The 18,751-nt window shown below is 36.3% G+C and overlaps 1 protein-coding gene across 13 annotated transcripts in view; it reads left to right on the plus strand.

The window, feature by feature from the left end:
* Positions 1 to 18,751, plus strand: part of LOC111053064 (linear gramicidin synthase subunit D-like) — a 181,011-nt gene that overhangs the window by 81,849 nt on the left and 80,411 nt on the right. For 9 of the 13 annotated variants that reach the window (XM_039433514.1, XM_039433515.1, XM_039433517.1 and 6 more), the window contains 5 exons: positions 12,735 to 12,936; positions 13,427 to 13,588; positions 13,992 to 14,106; positions 14,481 to 14,596; positions 15,180 to 15,308. In XM_039433514.1, coding sequence (XP_039289448.1) covers positions 12,735 to 12,936; positions 13,427 to 13,588; positions 13,992 to 14,106; positions 14,481 to 14,596; positions 15,180 to 15,308 — 724 coding nt within the window. Of the gene's footprint in view, positions 1 to 12,734; positions 12,937 to 13,426; positions 13,589 to 13,991; positions 14,107 to 14,480; positions 14,597 to 15,179; positions 15,309 to 15,648; positions 15,825 to 16,233; positions 16,461 to 18,140; positions 18,581 to 18,751 lie in introns of those variants that run through there. The other 4 variants (XM_039433516.1, XM_039433513.1, XM_039433509.1 and 1 more) reach the window with 4 other exon arrangements.

The raw sequence follows: 18,751 nt of genomic DNA on the forward strand, positions 1-18,751 counted from the left end.
TGTCCCGTGATTGAGGATACGACCTGTGAAGAACAGTGTGGTGACTCTTGCCACAAAGTGTACACGATTTGTCCGAACAAACATGATTGGGTGCGAAAGGCTTGAGGCAATTATAACATAACCTTTTGTCACGGACAGCATTCCAACGATCAGTAACCTGTAACTTCAATAATTCATTACAACGATTTGGAAAATGACCAACAGAATTACAAAAACTACAAGGTGACATAGAAGAGGTAGTAACCTGCATCCTAGCTTGAACATTTGATTGACTTTGATTGAACTTCGGCTTGCTATGAGCACCAACCGAGTTGGATGTACTTTGCTGTACATTTCCTTGATGATGGTTAGCTGAGCTTGAAGCAACAGCTTCCATGATTTTGCATTGTGATTCCAAAAAATTCCAGAATTTATCAATGGTGGGAATGTCGTGTATACCAACACTCTTTTCCCATTCTCGAACAGTAGCAGTATCCAACTGCAACAACATTTTGTGCATATACAACAAGTCCTTGATTTGGACTCCAAGTTGAAGCGCTTCGAGCGCGGTGATGTGGGACTTGCAAAAGTCAATGAATGCCCGTAATGATTGCGGACAGTTACGCTTTATGGTAGGCGGAGATTCAATTGCCGTGACGTGCCTGGCAGCAATTAATCTCTTGTTGTCATACCTCTCCCTTAAGAGGTTCCATGCAAGCTGAAAACCATTTTCGTCAGCTTCAATGTGTTCCACTCTAGCAAGAGCTTCACCACTGAGTGATTGACGAAGATAGAAAAATTTCAATGAATCATTAATGTTATCTTGATTACCAATAATATTAGTAAAAGCACTTGAGAATGCTTGCCATTTTGAAAGCTCCCCATTGAAGCGTGGAAGCGGTATCTGAGGCAACTGAAAATTTGCCAAAGGTGCGTTTTGAGATGTTGGCCGCTGGGAAGCACCAGCAGTGGCCTCATTGATGCGTTGTCTGCTTTCAAAGGCAGTTAATGCAGCGTTTGCCTTAGAGGTAATGGAGATAAACTTATTGAGTATCTCAAAATGAGTTGAAGTGTCCTGTGCTTGCAACTCTGAATTCCATAGTTGTTGATGTATCTTATCATACTTAATTCTAAGTAAACCTAGTTCGTTTTTTACAGTCAATAGTTGATAATAAGTGGCTTCAGTGTCCACAACATAATCGTTATAGCTGGTTATGAACCAATCTATTTCCTGGTGCAAATTGTCTCTTGCATTGAAAAGAGCAGAAGGCTCAGGAAGTGAATCTTCCTCATGATCAGACATGCTAAAAAATTAACAGAAAAACCTGAGTGAATGACAAGTAGGCACTGTAGCAATGCGATTGCTGCGCCAATAAGCAACCTTGGGCGCTGGTCCAGTACGCAGAGAGGCACGCCTGTGGGTTTGAGGCAAGTTGTATCAAGCTTGCTGTGCGGCGAGTCAAGTAGCGAGCTCGCAAGGCGGTGTGGTATGCCGTGTGTTGTTTTCTCAATGCGCAATAGCCGTCTGTGACCAGTTCAGTGCGGTTCAGTCTCTCAGGGTACAAGATAGTTGATAGCTGGTGCATACACGTCGCAGCGTGCTTTGAGTTGCAGCCAGTACTGAAAATTTGAAACAAGTGTGTGAATGCTTAATATTAAACAATATAAACATACAAAGGTACAATGAAATAAAATATACACTAGAGTGGGACCTAATCATTGGCGTCAAGCTAGACTATTAGGCACACGGTCACTGAAACCCCAAGGTTCAATGGACCAAGAAATGGGTAATAAAAATTAACAATTATCCTAAGTGAAGACTGGCTCAAAAATGAACGGCTTGGAGGACCAATTTTTACAATTGGTCCAATTAACAATTATCCCAGGTAAACACTGGATCAAGAAATCTGGCCCGGATGAACCAATTTTTATGACAGAATCCAAGGGCAGGGCAGTGGACTGTGGATGATAGTTGGTATAAATACCTACAAATAAATCTTTGAATTCTGTACATAAAAATACTGATAGCTTGAAGTGTGGTAAGTACGCCAATAAAAGACTAAATGAATCAACAATATAAGATTTAATAATAATAAGATGATAATAGTAGGCAGATGGCCACATACAAAAACAATTGTATCAAGTATCTTGGGATCAATAAAATAATGATAGGCAGGTGGCCACATACAAACATTGAATCAAATATTTTGAGATCAATAAATTAATAATAGGCAGATGGCCACATACAAAGGCAATTGTAAGTAGGTTAAGTCTTTGAATCCTTAAATAATAATAGGCAGATGGCCACATACAAAAACAATTAGTCAAATCTTGGGAAAATTACAACATGTGAAATAATGTAGAGAACTACAAAATTTAAAGAAATTAGGTCAATGACATTAATGACCATTGAGGTCTGACAATAACTGCAAAGGTATTAATGATATTAAATTATTAATGATATTGGTATTAATGATATTGCAATAAATGCAAAGGTATTAATAATGATACCTGAAATGAATATAATTTGAGGGCAATAATGAAAGTTATTACTAAGGTACAATAATAATGATTAAAAAATGACAATAAGCTGTAAAAAATGCTCAGCAAATAACATACATAAAAAATATATGTGGCATAGGCCTTCAGTGATTTGAATGTCAAGATAGACTTCGACCAAACAATTAATAGGCGTTACTGGCCTTAAAATATCACTTAAGAGCTAAGGGTAGCTAATAAATATAATGAAGATTATCCAGGTAAATATAGGCGACATGGGCCTTCAATGAATTGAATGTCAAGACAGACATCAATTAGAACGAGTAATAGGCGACAGTGGCCTTCAATGAATCACTTGTAAAGCCAAGGGTAGCTGTTAAATACAAAGAATAATTGCTACAATTGAATACAATTATATAGGCGTCAGTGGCCTCAGAAAATCACTTGTGAAGCCAAGGGTAGCTGTCAAATCCAATAAATAAATAGTTGCTACTATTGAATACAATTATATAGGCGTCAGTGGCCTCAATGAGTTGAATGTCAAGATAGACATCAATAAAATAATAAGTAGGCGTCAGTGGCCTCAAAAAAATCACTTGTGAAGTCAAGGGTAACTGTCAAATCCAATGAATAAATAGGCGTCGATGGCCTTAGTGAATTGCATGTCAAGATAGACATTAATCAAATAATAAGTAGGCGTCAGTGGCCTCATGAGTTGAATGTCAAGATAGACATTAATAAAATAATAAGTAGGCGTCAGTGGCCTCAAAAAAATCACTTGTGAAGTCAAGGGTAACTGTCAAATCCAATGAATAAATAGGCGTCGATGGCCTTAGTGAATTGAATGTCAAGATAGACATTAATCAAATAATAAGTAGGCGTCAGTGGCCTCAATGAGTGAATGTCAAGATAGACATTAATAAAACAATAAGTAGGCGTCAGTGGCCTCAGTGAATCACTTGTAAAGCCAAGGGTAGCTGTCAAATCCAATGAATAAATAGGCGTCGGTAGCCTTAGTGAATTGCATGTCAAGATAGACATTAATCAATAATAAGTAGGCGTCAGTGGCCTCAATGAGTTGAATGTCAAGATAGACATTAATAAAACAATAATGATGCATACGTAAATGAAAATTGAAAAGAACGATTTACATAACCTGAATAAAATTTTGAAGAGGAGATGCGGCCAGGCAGACAGGCAACGACTCCGCAATACCAACAGGAACAGGACATCAGCAAGCGATGAAGTGATTAGGCCATGCGATGACAAGCATGGAAACGTCCATTACAGCAGGCGAATCCCCCAATGGAAAAGTAGGCTGGAGCGAGTAGAATTCCAAACGAATAATCCGATCTTCAAATTGTGGAATTTTTGGATTGATTTCCAAACAGTAGAGATGATGCACTTGAAAGTTTGAGGTTCACGAGGTGAAGCCAATTGTAGAAAAATGGCAACTGAAGCTTACACGAGGTTGCAATTTTAGACAAAGTTTATCCAATTTTAACAGAGTAACTGAGTGAAGAACTCGATGAATAATTGAATCACACTGAAGAATGGAACAAACGAATTAATTTGAAGAATAATTCACACTTTAAAAAGGTTTTGTAGATCAAATGAATAGCGATGAAACGCTCACACGAGGTTGCAATTTTAGACAAAGTTTATCCAATTTTAACAGAGTAATTGAGTGAAGAACTCGATGAATAATTGAATCACACTGAAGAATAGAACAAACGAATTAATTTGAAGAATAATTCACACTTTAAAAAGGTTTTGTAAGTCCGATGAATTCAGATGAAAGGTTTAGACCGAGCGCAGGAAGAACACACTCGACGACCTCCATGAATAGAATAGACAGGAAAAGCTAAAAACGCTAGCAACAAAAACGAGAAGGCGGAAATGTAGCCACGTACGTGAAACGTCCACAAACGTTTGGTGAAAAAGTGGCAAATAACTAAAAGGTAAGATGCCAAAAGACAAGATTAAATTCTAAAAAATCGAATAGCACAAATATTAAAATTGCAACGGCAAACAATCCGACGAAAAAATACGAATAAAAGTATAGAAAACCAGCTGATGGAGCAGTGGCAAAAAACCGCGATTGAGACGTCACTGATCAGCGCAGACGCACAAAAGACACAGCGCGCAGACAGACAGACATGATGACGACATGAAGTCTACGTAGTAGCGGAACGAATAACAAGTGAAACCGTTCCAAAGATGCTTTGTCAGATTTTACATAAACTGGGCCCCTTGTGTCATACGGGGGTATGGCACAATAAGAAAAAGTAAGAAATATGTAAAATCTGGCAAGGCAATTGGAAATTGAAAACTGGGCCCCATGTGAGAACCAGGGGAAAAAAACAATGAAACCTGAAAATACAACATGAACCATAAGAGCAAGGGGATTAACTAGAATCCTCATCAATGGGAAGAGGCGCTAAACTCGAAATAGCCCTCTTAAAGGTGCCGGAGGGAGTGAGGACAGTGACAACTCGAACCTTGTCGTCCTTACCGGGATGAACTTCAGTAATGCGCGCCAGCTTCCAAGTGGACTGCGCGGAACCAGGATCTTTCAAGATGACAACCGTACCGACCTTCAAATTTTCATAATTGCTTAACCATTTGCCTGTTTTCTGAAGAGTGGTGGAGGAATGGGTCTTTTTTCTGAAGAGTGGTGGAGAAAAAGTACGAGATTTGGGGCCGCCTACACGAATGGGAATAGGACCGGCGTAATCCAAACCACAATTGTAAAAGGGAACATTGGCCTGAACGCGGGCCGCTGGTAAACTACCCATGATTTGCTCAGAGCGAAGAGCCGAAAAGCGAAAACACAATATGCAATGCCGCAATACACTTTTGATGGTGCGACGGGTGGAGGGAAACCAAAATCGTTGTCTTACACTGGCCATGGTGGCCTGCACCCCAGCATGACTTAGACGACGATGGTGAGCAACAATCAATGCACGAGTGAATTTGTGATTGCTAGGCAACAATATTTGATGTTTGTAATCAAATGAAGCATTTGCATTTTGCAAACGTCCACCAACTCTGAGCAGAGAATCTGAATGAACGAATGGTGACAAGGCTTTAATAGAACTATTAGGCAATAGCTCCTGATTTTGACGCAATGCCTTAAGTTCGGCAGAGAAAGCTTCTTCTTGAATAGATTTGAAGATACAATTTTCAGCTTCTGAAATTTCAGAGATAGCTAATTGACCAAAACGCGGAGTGACTGAATTTTGTTTTTTACAATTATGAATGAACCGTAGAACATATGCTGTTGTACGAACGATTTTGTGATAGGTGGAGCAACTATTGATTATACCTGAGATAACATCATTATGAGAAGAAGTAGTAGCTAATACCTGAACTGATTGAGAACTGATTTCCTGAACTGATTGAGAACTGATTTCCTGAACTGATTTCTCTAACTGATGAGAGACATCATTTGAAGTTAGGACATTCGATGTGACCCTACGGGGAGCGGCCACAGGTGAAGCGGGGAGGCACGAACGAGGTGCTGCAATAGGACGAATAGCTTTACAAGGACCAAATATGACCCAACCTAGACTGGTTTTCTGAAGGATGGGAGCGTTTTGAGCTAGATACAATTTACCAGGCTGAAGTATCGATGCGAATATGCCAGCACCAAGTAACAAATCTACAGGCTTAGGCTGATCAAACAATGGATCCGCTAATTTGAGTTCAACAGGAATTGAAATTTTGGAAAGATCGATGTTCACACTAGGAACATTAGATGATATGCTATCAACTACAATACAATTTTCTTCAACCGACCACGAACGATCAGATGAAGACAAGCAAACTGAATGAGAAATAGATGATTTGGTCTTATTCTCACCTACACTATGAATCAAAGTGTCAGAATACAAAGTAACAAGTGACAATTTTTCAGCCAACCTAGTTGACATCAAATTACAATCAGAGCAAGAGTCTAAAAGCGCGGTTGCTTTAATAAATTCCCCACTAGAAGATTGAACCAAAACTTCAGCAGTAGGTAACAAGGCGACAGTTGATTGCTGTTGCAAACACAGAGACGAAGTGGAGCTCATTGTGACATGAGAGTTCTTCTGAGGCTGTTCTGCATGAGAAACAGCTTGCTTAGTTGTTTCCGTATTCTGAACCATGACGGAATTCAAAACAGCATTCTTACCCTGGAGGGAGCAAAAGATTGAGAATGAATAAGATTTGAAGTTACCTTATCCTTAGAAGTAGGCTGAGTGTCCCGTGATTGAGGATACGACCTGTGAAGAACAGTGTGGTGACTCTTGCCACAAAGTGTACACGATTTGTCCGAACAAACATGATTGGGTGCGAAAGGCTTGAGGCAATTATAACATAACCTTTTGTCACGGACAGCATTCCAACGATCAGTAACCTGTAACTTCAATAATTCATTACAACGATTTGGAAAATGACCAACAGAATTACAAAAACTACAAGGTGACATAGAAGAGGTAGTAACCTGCATCCTAGCTTGAACATTTGATTGACTTTGATTGAACTTCGGCTTGCTATGAGCACCAACCGAGTTGGATGTACTTTGCTGTACATTTCCTTGATGATGGTTAGCTGAGCTTGAAGCAACAGCTTCCATGATTTTGCATTGTGATTCCAAAAAATTCCAGAATTTATCAATGGTGGGAATGTCGTGTATACCAACACTCTTTTCCCATTCTCGAACAGTAGCAGTATCCAACTGCAACAACATTTTGTGCATATACAACAAGTCCTTGATTTGGACTCCAAGTTGAAGCGCTTCGAGCGCGGTGATGTGGGACTTGCAAAAGTCAATGAATGCCCGTAATGATTGCGGACAGTTACGCTTTATGGTAGGCGGAGATTCAATTGCCGTGACGTGCCTGGCAGCAATTAATCTCTTGTTGTCATACCTCTCCCTTAAGAGGTTCCATGCAAGCTGAAAACCATTTTCGTCAGCTTCAATGTGTTCCACTCTAGCAAGAGCTTCACCACTGAGTGATTGACGAAGATAGAAAAATTTCAATGAATCATTAATGTTATCTTGATTACCAATAATATTAGTAAAAGCACTTGAGAATGCTTGCCATTTTGAAAGCTCCCCATTGAAGCGTGGAAGCGGTATCTGAGGCAACTGAAAATTTGCCAAAGGTGCGTTTTGAGATGTTGGCCACTGGGAAGCACCAGCAGTGGCCTCATTGATGCGTTGTCTGCTTTCAAAGGCAGTTAATGCAGCGTTTGCCTTAGAGGTAATGGAGATAAACTTATTGAGTATCTCAAAATGAGTTGAAGTGTCCTGTGCTTGCAACTCTGAATTCGATAATTGTTGATGTATCTTATCATACTTAATTCTAAGTGAACCTAGTTCGTTTTTTACAGTCAATAGTTGATAATAAGTGGCTTCAGTGTCCACAACATAATCTTTATAGCTGGTTATGAACCAATCTATTTCCTGGTGTAAATTGTCTCTTGCATTGAAAAGAGCAGAAGGCTCAGGAAGTGAATCTTCCTCATGATCGGACATGCTTAAAAATTAACAGAAAAACCTGAGTGAGTGACACAATAGTACACTGTAGCAATGCGATTGCTGCGCCAATAAGCAACCTTGGGCGCTGGTCCAGTACGCAGAGAGGCACGCCTGTGTGTTTGAGGCAAGTTGTATCAAGCTTGCTGTGCGGCGAGTCAAGTAGCGAGCTCGCAAGGTGGTGTAGTTTGCCGTGTGTTGTTTTCTCAATGCGCAATAGCCGTCTGTGACCAGTTCAGTGCGGTTCAGTCTCTCAGGGTACAAGATAGTTGATAGCTATAATATTATTCTTGATTTATTTGAATGATCTCACATTAAATTCAAATAAGACAAAATTTATTGCTTTTACTCCAACAAAAACTGGTGAACCACCTATTGAATTAGATATAAAAATTCACAACCATGACTCTCATATCGTCTCTAGACCCAATAATTGTATCTGTGGAACAATCGAAAAAGTCAATTTTCTAAAATATCTTGGAATAATAGTTGACAGTCACTTGAAATGGAACTTTCATGTACAACACATAATATCTAAATTAAATACCTAATATACATTTTCTATAAAATTAATACTCTAAAGGATATCAGAATCATAAGAACCATATATCATGCATACGCTCACTCCTTGTTCCAATATGGAATAGAATTATGGGGGGGTACCTTTGACACACACTTTAATAGAATATTTACCCTGCAAAAGCATTTAATTAGAGCCGCTCTAAAACGGCCTAGACTGTATCCAAGCAGGAATTTGTTTGTTGAATTTGGGGTTCCAACGCTACGACAGGTCTTTGTAGGGAAATCATTACACATGCCAATAGAAATAAGCAGCATCTTACTTTGAATACACATTTACACAACCTTCGTCCGTCTGTACTCAATCCTTATACTCGAAACTTTACAAGATTAACTATAAATAAACATCAATTCACATACTTCATGGAATACTTTGCTAATATAGTCCCATATCACTTTATAAACAATAGAATAACAAAAAAACTAAGTAGTGAAATAGAAGAGTGGGTAAAATCTAGAGTTTATTTAAGATAAGTGTATGAAATGATAATTTTGTAATAACTATAAGATCATAGTGTATAATACGTCTGTTATAGTACGTTTTTCTTGATTCTCTACTATGGATATTATAGTATATATCCACTTTTAGTCTTGATTAATGTTAGGCTATAATATTTGTAATTTTCAATCGCACTCACTGCTGGCGAACAAGTTCCACTTATGCGGTAGTGCCTTTTATATAAATTCACTTATTTATAATATTACTTATAGTATCTATCATATTTTTAATGTAAGTACTGATTGTAAAATGTTATGGCAAATAAATTTCAAATTACTCCAGCTGGTGCATACACGTCGCAGCGTGCTTTGAGTTGCAGCCAGTACTGAAAATTTGAAACAAGTGTGTGAATGCTTAATATTAAACAATATAAACATACAAAGGTACAATGAAATAAAATATACACTAGAGTGGGACCTAATCATTGGCGTCAAGCTAGACTATTAGGCACACGGTCACTGAAACCCCAAGGTTCAATGGACCAAGAAATGGGTAATAAAAATTAACAATTATCCTAAGTGAAGACTGGCTCAAAAATGAACGGCTTGGAGGACCAATTTTTATGACAGAATCCAAGGGCAGGGCAGTGGACTGTGGATGATAGTTGGTATAAATACCTACAAATAAATCTTTGAATTCTGTACATAAAAATACTGATAGCTTGAAGTGTGGTAAGTACGCCAATAAAAGACTAAATGAATCAACAATAAAAGATTTAATAATAATAAGATGATAATAGTAGGCAGATGGCCACATACAAAAACAATTGTGTTAAGTATCTTGGGATCAATAAAATAATAATAGGCAAGTGGCCACATACAAACATTGAATCAATATTTTGAGATCAATAAAATAATAATAGGCAGATGGCCACATACAAAGATTGAATGAAATATTTTGAGATCAATAAAATAATAATAGGCAGATGGCCACATACAAAGATTGAATCAAATATTTTGAGATCAATAAAATAATAATAGGCAGATGGCCACATACAAAAACAATTAGTCAAATCTTGGGAAAATTACAACATGTGAAATAATATAGAGAACTACAAAACTTAAATGAAATTAGGTCAATGACATTAATGACCATTAAGGTCTGACAATAACTGCAAAGGTATTAATGATATTAAATTATTAATGATATTGGTATTAATGATATTGCAATAAATGCAAAGGTATTAATAATGATACCTGAAATGAATATAAGTTGAGGGCAATAATGAAAGTTATTACTAAGGTACAATAATAATGATTAAAAATGACAATAAGCTGTGAAAAATGCTCAGCAAATAACATACATAAAAAATATATGTGGCATAGGCCTTTAGTGATTTGAATGTCAAGATAGACTTTGACCAAATAATTAATAGGCGTCACTGGCCTTAGAATAACACTTAAAAGCTAAGGGTAGCTAATAAATATAATGAAGATTATCCAGGTAAATATAGGCAACATGGGCCTTCAATGAATTGAATGTCAAGAAAGACATCAATTAGAACGAGTAATAGGCGACAGTGGCCTTCAATGAATCACTTGTAAAGCCAAGGGTAGCTGTCAAATCCAATAAATAAATAGGCGTCGGTAGCCTCAGTGAATCACTTGTAAAGCCAAGGGTAGCTGTCAAATCCAATAAATAAATAGGCGTCGGTAGCCTCAGTGAATCACTTGTAAAGCCAAGGGTAGCTGTCAAATCCAATAAATAAATAGTTGCTACTATTGAATACAATTATATAGGCGTCAGTGGCCTCAATGAGTTGAATGTCAAGATAGACATCAATAAAATAATAAGTAGGCGTCAGTGGCCTCAAAAAAATCACTTGTGAAGTCAAGGGTAACTGTAAAATACAAAGAATAATTGCTACAATTGAATACAATTATATAGGCGTCAGTGGCCTCAATGAGTTGAATGTCAAGATAGACATCAATAAAATAATAAGTAGGCGTCAGTGGCCTCAAAAAAATCACTTGTGAAGTCAAGGGTAACTGTCAAATCCAATGAATAAATAGGCGTCGATGGTCTTGGTCTATTGCATGGAACATGAAAATTCTACAAATTGATGAAATCTGGCATGAATAACTTATATTATTTAGAATTTCATATAATAACATATTAATGCTCCAATGGATCTTCTGGTTTTTAATTTTTTGACTTTAAATGTTGACCTCGAAGTTTCAGTGGAAAAGCTATTGGAAAAAATGTATTATACTTTTTAAAACAAAGATACCTCAATAACTTATTTTGAATTATCTCCAAATCATTAACGGCAGTGCTTGACGACATATCGGTGTGTAAACAACTAATGGCTGTTTGGGTTGTTGTATCGACAATAGTTTGATGTAAACAACTATGCTACTATCATCAAAAGCTTACCGAGTTGAAAGCAGAGAAAATTCGGGAGAAAATAAATGCTACTCCGAGTTATCAATTGCATGCCTCATCGCTTGCAATTAATAGTCCACACGACTATGGATACACAATGGATATAGGTGGATTGGATTAGCCGCGATGCGGCGTTCCAACCAATTCCAAACAGCCACCTCTTAAGGGAGCATTTATAGGTGATAATGTTGACAACATTTTCCATTCGCTTCAGATGGTTTGGGATATTCCTGTACAGAATGTGACATAGATAGTGGCTGTTAGTATTGGTACAATTATTGAGCTGGCGTGGCTGCACAATGCCAATGTTATGTTGATGTCAAAAACTGTAATATAAATCTGTCTGATATCCAATACATGGAATTCCTGTTAGACTAACTCCGATGGGTAGCGACTATCCCTGTTCAGGCAGTTTTTAATAAATTGCACGCTGTGCTACAGCCAGGGGCTCCAAGGTAGCCGATGAGGCCCCTCCCCAGGCCAGGATACCGTATGAGATTATTCATTGAATATATGCAAAGTAAACTTTTCTGAGTTGAGAAAGAGGAAGAACCTCTTTCAGGAGTCTGAATGCATATATCATTCTTCGAACCCGCTGCCTCAGGTATGCAACATGTGGAGCCCAACTCAGTCTGTGATCCATTTTAACACTCCAAGATACTTAAATTGCTCATACATTGCAATATCCATCCCACAGCCACAAGTGGCCGACTTATAATCATTGCATGAAGTCTAAGGACAGGGTCCTGCAATGGGGCACTATTGATTTTGGAATATATGGGTAGGTACTTGGTCTTATCAACGTTGAGACAGAGTTTATTCTGGTCAAGCCACTTCTTGACCTGGAAAAGGTCTTTAGTAGCCGTTTCGAAGACATCCTCCCATGTAGGCCCAAATGAAACAATTGCTGTGTCATCCGCGAATAAAAATAGCTTACCATTGAAATCAACTTTAGACTTTACAATAAAGTTATTTATGTATACCAAAAAAGCAGCGGGCCCAAGGTACTACCCTGAATGACTCCATAGTCAACTTTCTCTGACTCACTACATACTCCATTGATACAAACTGTCTGTTTACGGTTACATAAATAGCTCTGGAACCATTCGAGAGGAATCCCTCTGACTCCACAGCAAATGTAGCTTCAGCTCGTCATATAATAGGAATAATAAGATTTACACCTATTGACTTTATGATGTAGTACAGTAATCACATTGAATAAATCATTACAATTATTGTATTAAATTGATACTTTTATCTCACCAGGTGACGTATCTCTGCTGAATCTGGGCCTCTCAGATGATGCCTACAATTCCCTCGCACAAGAAATTGACTTTATTATTCATGCGTCAGCTAAAGTCAATCTGATATTTCCTTTTCACTCGCTCTACAAGGATAATGTGAAGGCCACCAAAAATATCATCCAGTTTGCTCTACACAACAAAGTCAAGCCCATACATTACATAAGGTTTGTATAAATACTATAATAATATAACTAATATTATTTGTAATCTTGATTCTTTTTCTTCTTCTACTCTACTTGTATTAACATTTTCCAATCCTCATCCTCTCTTATTCAGCTATTTCATTTAAAATAGATGTAAACTTTCTAAAATATATTTGATTATTCAATTTCATGTTAGCTTACATTTTATTTTTTTGTTGTAATATAATATATTAGAGGTACCTGCTGTGAAACCTATCCAGGTTTAGCAGTACCAGTTTTTAAAAATGCTATTCTTTAATTAATAGATATATTTTATTAATTTATTCTTTAATTAAATTATACAAATATCAATATTTATTTCTTCATCAATATAATGATTACAAATCACACATTTGAGACTGAATTGAAATTTGTACTTTTACTGCTTTATGTGTCTTGAATTTTAATCTTGAGTTTTAAATTTGTCTACTTTTTTGTTGTTTATAAAATTTATTTTTTCACTGTTTTTCAGTACAAATGCAGTATTCTTTGACAGTATGTTGGGTTGCGGTGAGGACAGTGACATGTTTGCACATTTGGATCGTCTTCAAAGTGGTTACGGCCAAACTAAATGGCTGGCCGAGCAACTTGTGTTGCAAACTGCTAAATATGGATTTCCATGTGTTGTTTACAGGTTGGCACTAAATTACTTGGAAATGCTCATCTTTTTTTCATAATGTAACATTTTTTATCATTCTATTTCTATAATAAATCTTCCCTAAAGACACGCCAAGCTTATACCCAAATCTGCTTCTTCATTAATTATATCTTTATAGTTTCATATTTTGAGATTATAATTTGTCATTTTCGTATATGGATGGTTCAGTCACTAGAAAAACCTTGAAATTGCAGGTTTGCAGCGGCATAATGGCAGCTGAGCTTCTCTCGTAACTCGATCAAACTTCTACATCATAATATGCTTAGGCGTAAACTGGATTATTTGAAAATAAATATAGTTCAGATTCAGTTTTAGAATAGTTTTGTTTTTCAAGCTTTTATTTACGGATTTATTTGAAAATGGAATGTGCATTTTGCAGATTTGGCAATCTATCAGGCAGTACTAAGGTAGCCAGTTGTAATCCGTCAGATTTCACTCTGTACATGATCCAGGGTGTCATCAGAACTGGGGCAGTGCCTGACATTAAATGGAAGGTATGTATGCTCAAAATTAATTGGAAAAGGGCCACTTGAATAAAGATGGAAATTTCACTCACAATTCAGAACAGTCCGGTGCATTTGTTTATTGTGCTGTATCTACACTGTAAAAACTTTGACTTGGCAGAAATAGTTCTTCCCCTTGATGAGTTTGTTATGTATTTCTCAGTCTGGAACTTTCTGCTCTTTATCAAGTTTCTTACTTTGCGGAACTTCTTTATCTCACATTACAACAAAATAATGTTTCCTAGTAAATGAACATCTAGTAGAAACATCCATAATCTATATTCCAATAAACGTGTGTACAATAGCGTCTGTAATATATTTATAGAAGACCGTGTGTTCACTTCATTTTTGTTTTTCAATTTCAGATTGAAATGACGCCAATTGATTTTGTACAAGAAATGTTTGTGGAGTTGTTTTTGGATCTGGATAACTCAATGGGAAAAATCTACCATTTTGTGAATGAGGACCAGCTTCCATGCGAGTAAGCAAACTGATATCTCTCTCTTGATTGTATGGTGTTTTCCAGAGGGAAATATCAATTGAAAAGTTTATGACAAAAGAATTTGTATGTATTTTGTAGTAATTTAAGTTGACCAAATTATGTCTTCTTCTTTTTAACTTTTTTATGTGTTTTCTCAATGTTATTCAAATGATCTATATAAATGATTGATACAATGAATGAATAAATAAATAAATTGACTTATTATTAAGGTGGTATCTCATGTTACGCTTCTAGAAACTAATTTATTGCAACAGTAATTGATACAATAATGAAATATTTGAAAAAAAGTATTACAATAATATTCTAATGAAGTAATCATTGTCTGTAACTCTTCTAAGGTTTCTTAAGTTGCAATTTTCAAGATATTACTGATGATTCTAATTTCAAATTCACACAAGCTTTCTGAAAATGTAATCATACGCGTGTATATTGGGATTCAATGTAATTCATATGCATGTCAAGGGAGAGCAATGAATGAACATAATTTTTAAAATATTTTGGAGTCATTATTTTGATACATCAATAAGAAGCAATACAACCCAATGTGTATTCATTTCTCTAGGGAATTGTGGAAACTAATGGAGAGAAGGGGCTACAATTTGAAATCACTGCCTTACAACGACTGGGCCAAACAAGTGCATGCCAACGAAGACTTGAAACCTCTGTCACATCTACTTCAATCCCTGGTCAAGTAAGTCAACCAAAAGTATTCGGAATCTTATCCAATTACACTTCAATTCAAACTTATTCAAATATATTAATTTACCTCATTTTCTATGTTGATTGTTGAATTTTTAACTTGGCAAAATAAATTCAAAATAAAAGTGTTCACATAATATTCTAATTACTCTGAATTTTAACCCATATTTTGTGTAGATCTAAGAAGTTGGTATGATAATAATACAAACAAGTGAGTGTCTTAGAACAAACTTCAATCCCTTGTTTTAACAAAATATATTTCAAATGATTATTTCTGATAAACGAAGATATATTGATGTTCCGTATAGATTTTGATCAATTTACTGTTGCAGGAATGAAAACTACTTCACCAATTTGGCTTCATTCAAAAAAGAGAGACTGAACTGTTTCATTGAAAAGAGAAAGGTGACATACCCGGTAGCCGATGCTGAGCTCTATAGCAAATACCTTGACCATCTCCACCAATTGGGATGCATTCCTGTGGCCGCTAATAGTCCCAGTAAGTCAGGTGAGCTCAACATTCATTCAAATTAATACAATATGAAGTTGGACTTGATTTCAATCCATTTATCTCAAACTGTGATTGCTTGAGCTTGATAATTCAAGTCATAGTTATTCTGTCATTACTTCACATCACAAGATAGATTGCTCTCTTATTCTTTCTCCCTCTGGTTTTTTAAGACATGAAGTCAACTGGATATTCCTATTGCTCTCAACTGAGCGTGTATAAATTAGACATCAATTTATGATTATTAAATTAGCCATAGTTAAATGAAGTCATTCAACCTTCATTGAATCTAATATTTGATTTAGATTCACGTGCAACTGGGCCATAGACAACAACATGTTTCTCAATTGATTTTCAACTATATAAATTATTCTATTAAATAATAATTCATGTTTTATCACTTTTGTAGAAGCAAGTGCAGAGATTGACACAGATCTGAGCGGTAAGATAGTTTTGGTGAGTGAAGCTTCCTCGGATATTGGAGCCGCCATTGCTGAGAAGCTGGCTCTGTGCAATGCAAAGGTCGCCATGTTTGCTACAAATTCGGAGAAATTGGAAAATTTGAAGAAAAAATTGCAGCAGGCTGGAGCTAGCCATGTGCTTGCTATGAAAGTTGATGTCACTAGCTCATTTGAGGTGAGATTTTTCAATTTCTTTCAACTATCTTGTTTTACAATTTAGTGTAAAATTGGTGTGTGAAGATGAAAATAATGTATTCTGAGCAATTAGATAGAGGCGTCTGGAATAGCTGTGACCCCTGGCCTTCCCTGCATGCGACTGATCACTGGAGTTTTGGTGGTGGGGTCAAGGAACTCGGCAGTCTACTTTTTCCCCAAAGTCGGATGATTCCATTCCATGCTCATTACTGGACAATGTCCACAGGAGGAATGATATCTGAGAGTGAGAAAGTCAGTCCCACTTCTACCTGCTCTCTTACAGCGTTTGAAATGCCAGGATCACAACTATTCACGAGGTCTTTATCACACTAATTATTGTTGAGTAATCAAATCCCTGGCCTTTTGATTCTTACAACTATTTTCTAAAATTACAGATACAGTATCAATTGTTTTTCCCCAAAATTCACTAAATTAAACAATGTCTGTTCATAGAAAATCTCACTGCCACAAAACCACATTTCAATTGAATCAGAATGCATGTCAAACCACATATACAGTGCATACAGGGAATCAAGGGTTCAGGTGAATCTCCAGGGTTTTTATTATATTTTTTATCTACTTGTTTTTGTGATGTATGGATAAAAATAGATTGAATTCAATCTGTTAAAACTTCCAATTATTTATTTAGGAAAAATGGCATTAATCGATAACTTGCATTACAAAAGATGTAGTTAGTAAATTATTCAAATTACGGTACGGTTGCTTCTAATAACCTAAGATTGAGTGGTATTAGACGTTATTAATGTTTTTTTACAACTTTAAAGTGAAAAACACTCACATTCTTTGGTGTGGCGAGGACCGTTTCGTGCTCTCAATGAGAATGTGCAACACCAGCACGAAACGGTCGTCGCCAAACCAAAGAATGTGAGTGTTTTTCACTTTGAAGTTATAAAAATGCATTAATAATAATATTAGTGAAAACAAGATGGATAACCAACAACGGTATTATACGTTATGAATTCTCGTATTTATTCATTTCTCAATCTGTTCTGTATTTGAAGTCAGTGCATTCATTTTGTTCAATAGCAGTTGAATTAAAGTACAATTCAATCCAGGATTAAATCAAAATAGGATCGCATTTATTATAATGTGTTACAGTTGGCTGATTATTCAAACTCAGAATGAAATAAAACTGCTATTAATCACAAGGGCCTAATTGTCATAAAAGTATATAATTTTTTTTTCAAATTCAAATTGAGTTTATTCACAGAAATCACTACAAATACAGTACACATGTATAAATAATATAAATACTTGTGAATTTTCCCCACATAGACAAGTCTGTGTGTGGGGAAAGAGTTCTAATGTAAAACAACTTGTTACTAAAAAGAAAATTATAAATATTTACAATATAACTTGAAAAATGAAAGTTTAACATGGCACACAAGATAAAATTTAGAACTTGAACAATTATAAATTATGAGCAATATATATGAGCAATATATTGATGATATATATGATGATGAATACAAGAAAGATATATACATAGTATCAAAATTGGTAAGAGGAGTAGATGAGCTGATCAGCGACATCCCTGCCGGTTTCAAATAACTAAAAAAAATAGTAAAACTAATATTTGTTTTAATATATCACAAAGGAGACTGGGAATGTGAGATTATAAAAATTGTATGTTTTTCAGGTGAAAAATGCAGTCGAAATCATTGAAAATTGTTGGGGTCCAGTGGAAATTCTAGTGGACAATGGCAACTGCATGTATTATCAGGTGATGAAGAACTGCGACGTTGCCAAGTGGTGCAAGATGGAAGATGTGAATGGCAAGGGATCGCTCAATTGTCTGGCAGCTGTTGTTGGAGGCATGGCTGAGAGGAAAAGTGGCCGCATTGTCAATATCACATCAGATGCTGGCAAAGTTGTAAGTTGAAATGAATAATATCCAATCTCAGTTACAGAGTCAAGTATTCAAACGTGCTTATTGGGGACACCTCTCTAGTCACATTCACTTGAATGGCAAGAAGCACTCATGTTTTTATTTATAACCAATGCTGACAGTTTGCATTAAATTGCTGAATGCAGCTATACCAGCTGACAACAGCTCACTGACCAACAGTTGAACAAATCTGTATTTATTAACTCAACTTTTGTTGAGCTCTCCTTATGCAAGTGGAGTGTTACATGATAGTATTCAGGACTTCCTATGTATACCTCTATTGGTAGTATACAGGAGGTCCTGTAGTAGTTCAAGTGTTACTCAAAAAAAATCACTCAAATTATAACCACATGTAAGAGCAA

The sequence above is a fragment of the Nilaparvata lugens genome, chromosome 7 (genome assembly GCF_014356525.2).
Source record: "Nilaparvata lugens isolate BPH chromosome 7, ASM1435652v1, whole genome shotgun sequence".
In the NCBI taxonomy this organism is placed as follows: Eukaryota; Metazoa; Arthropoda; class Insecta; order Hemiptera; family Delphacidae; genus Nilaparvata; species Nilaparvata lugens.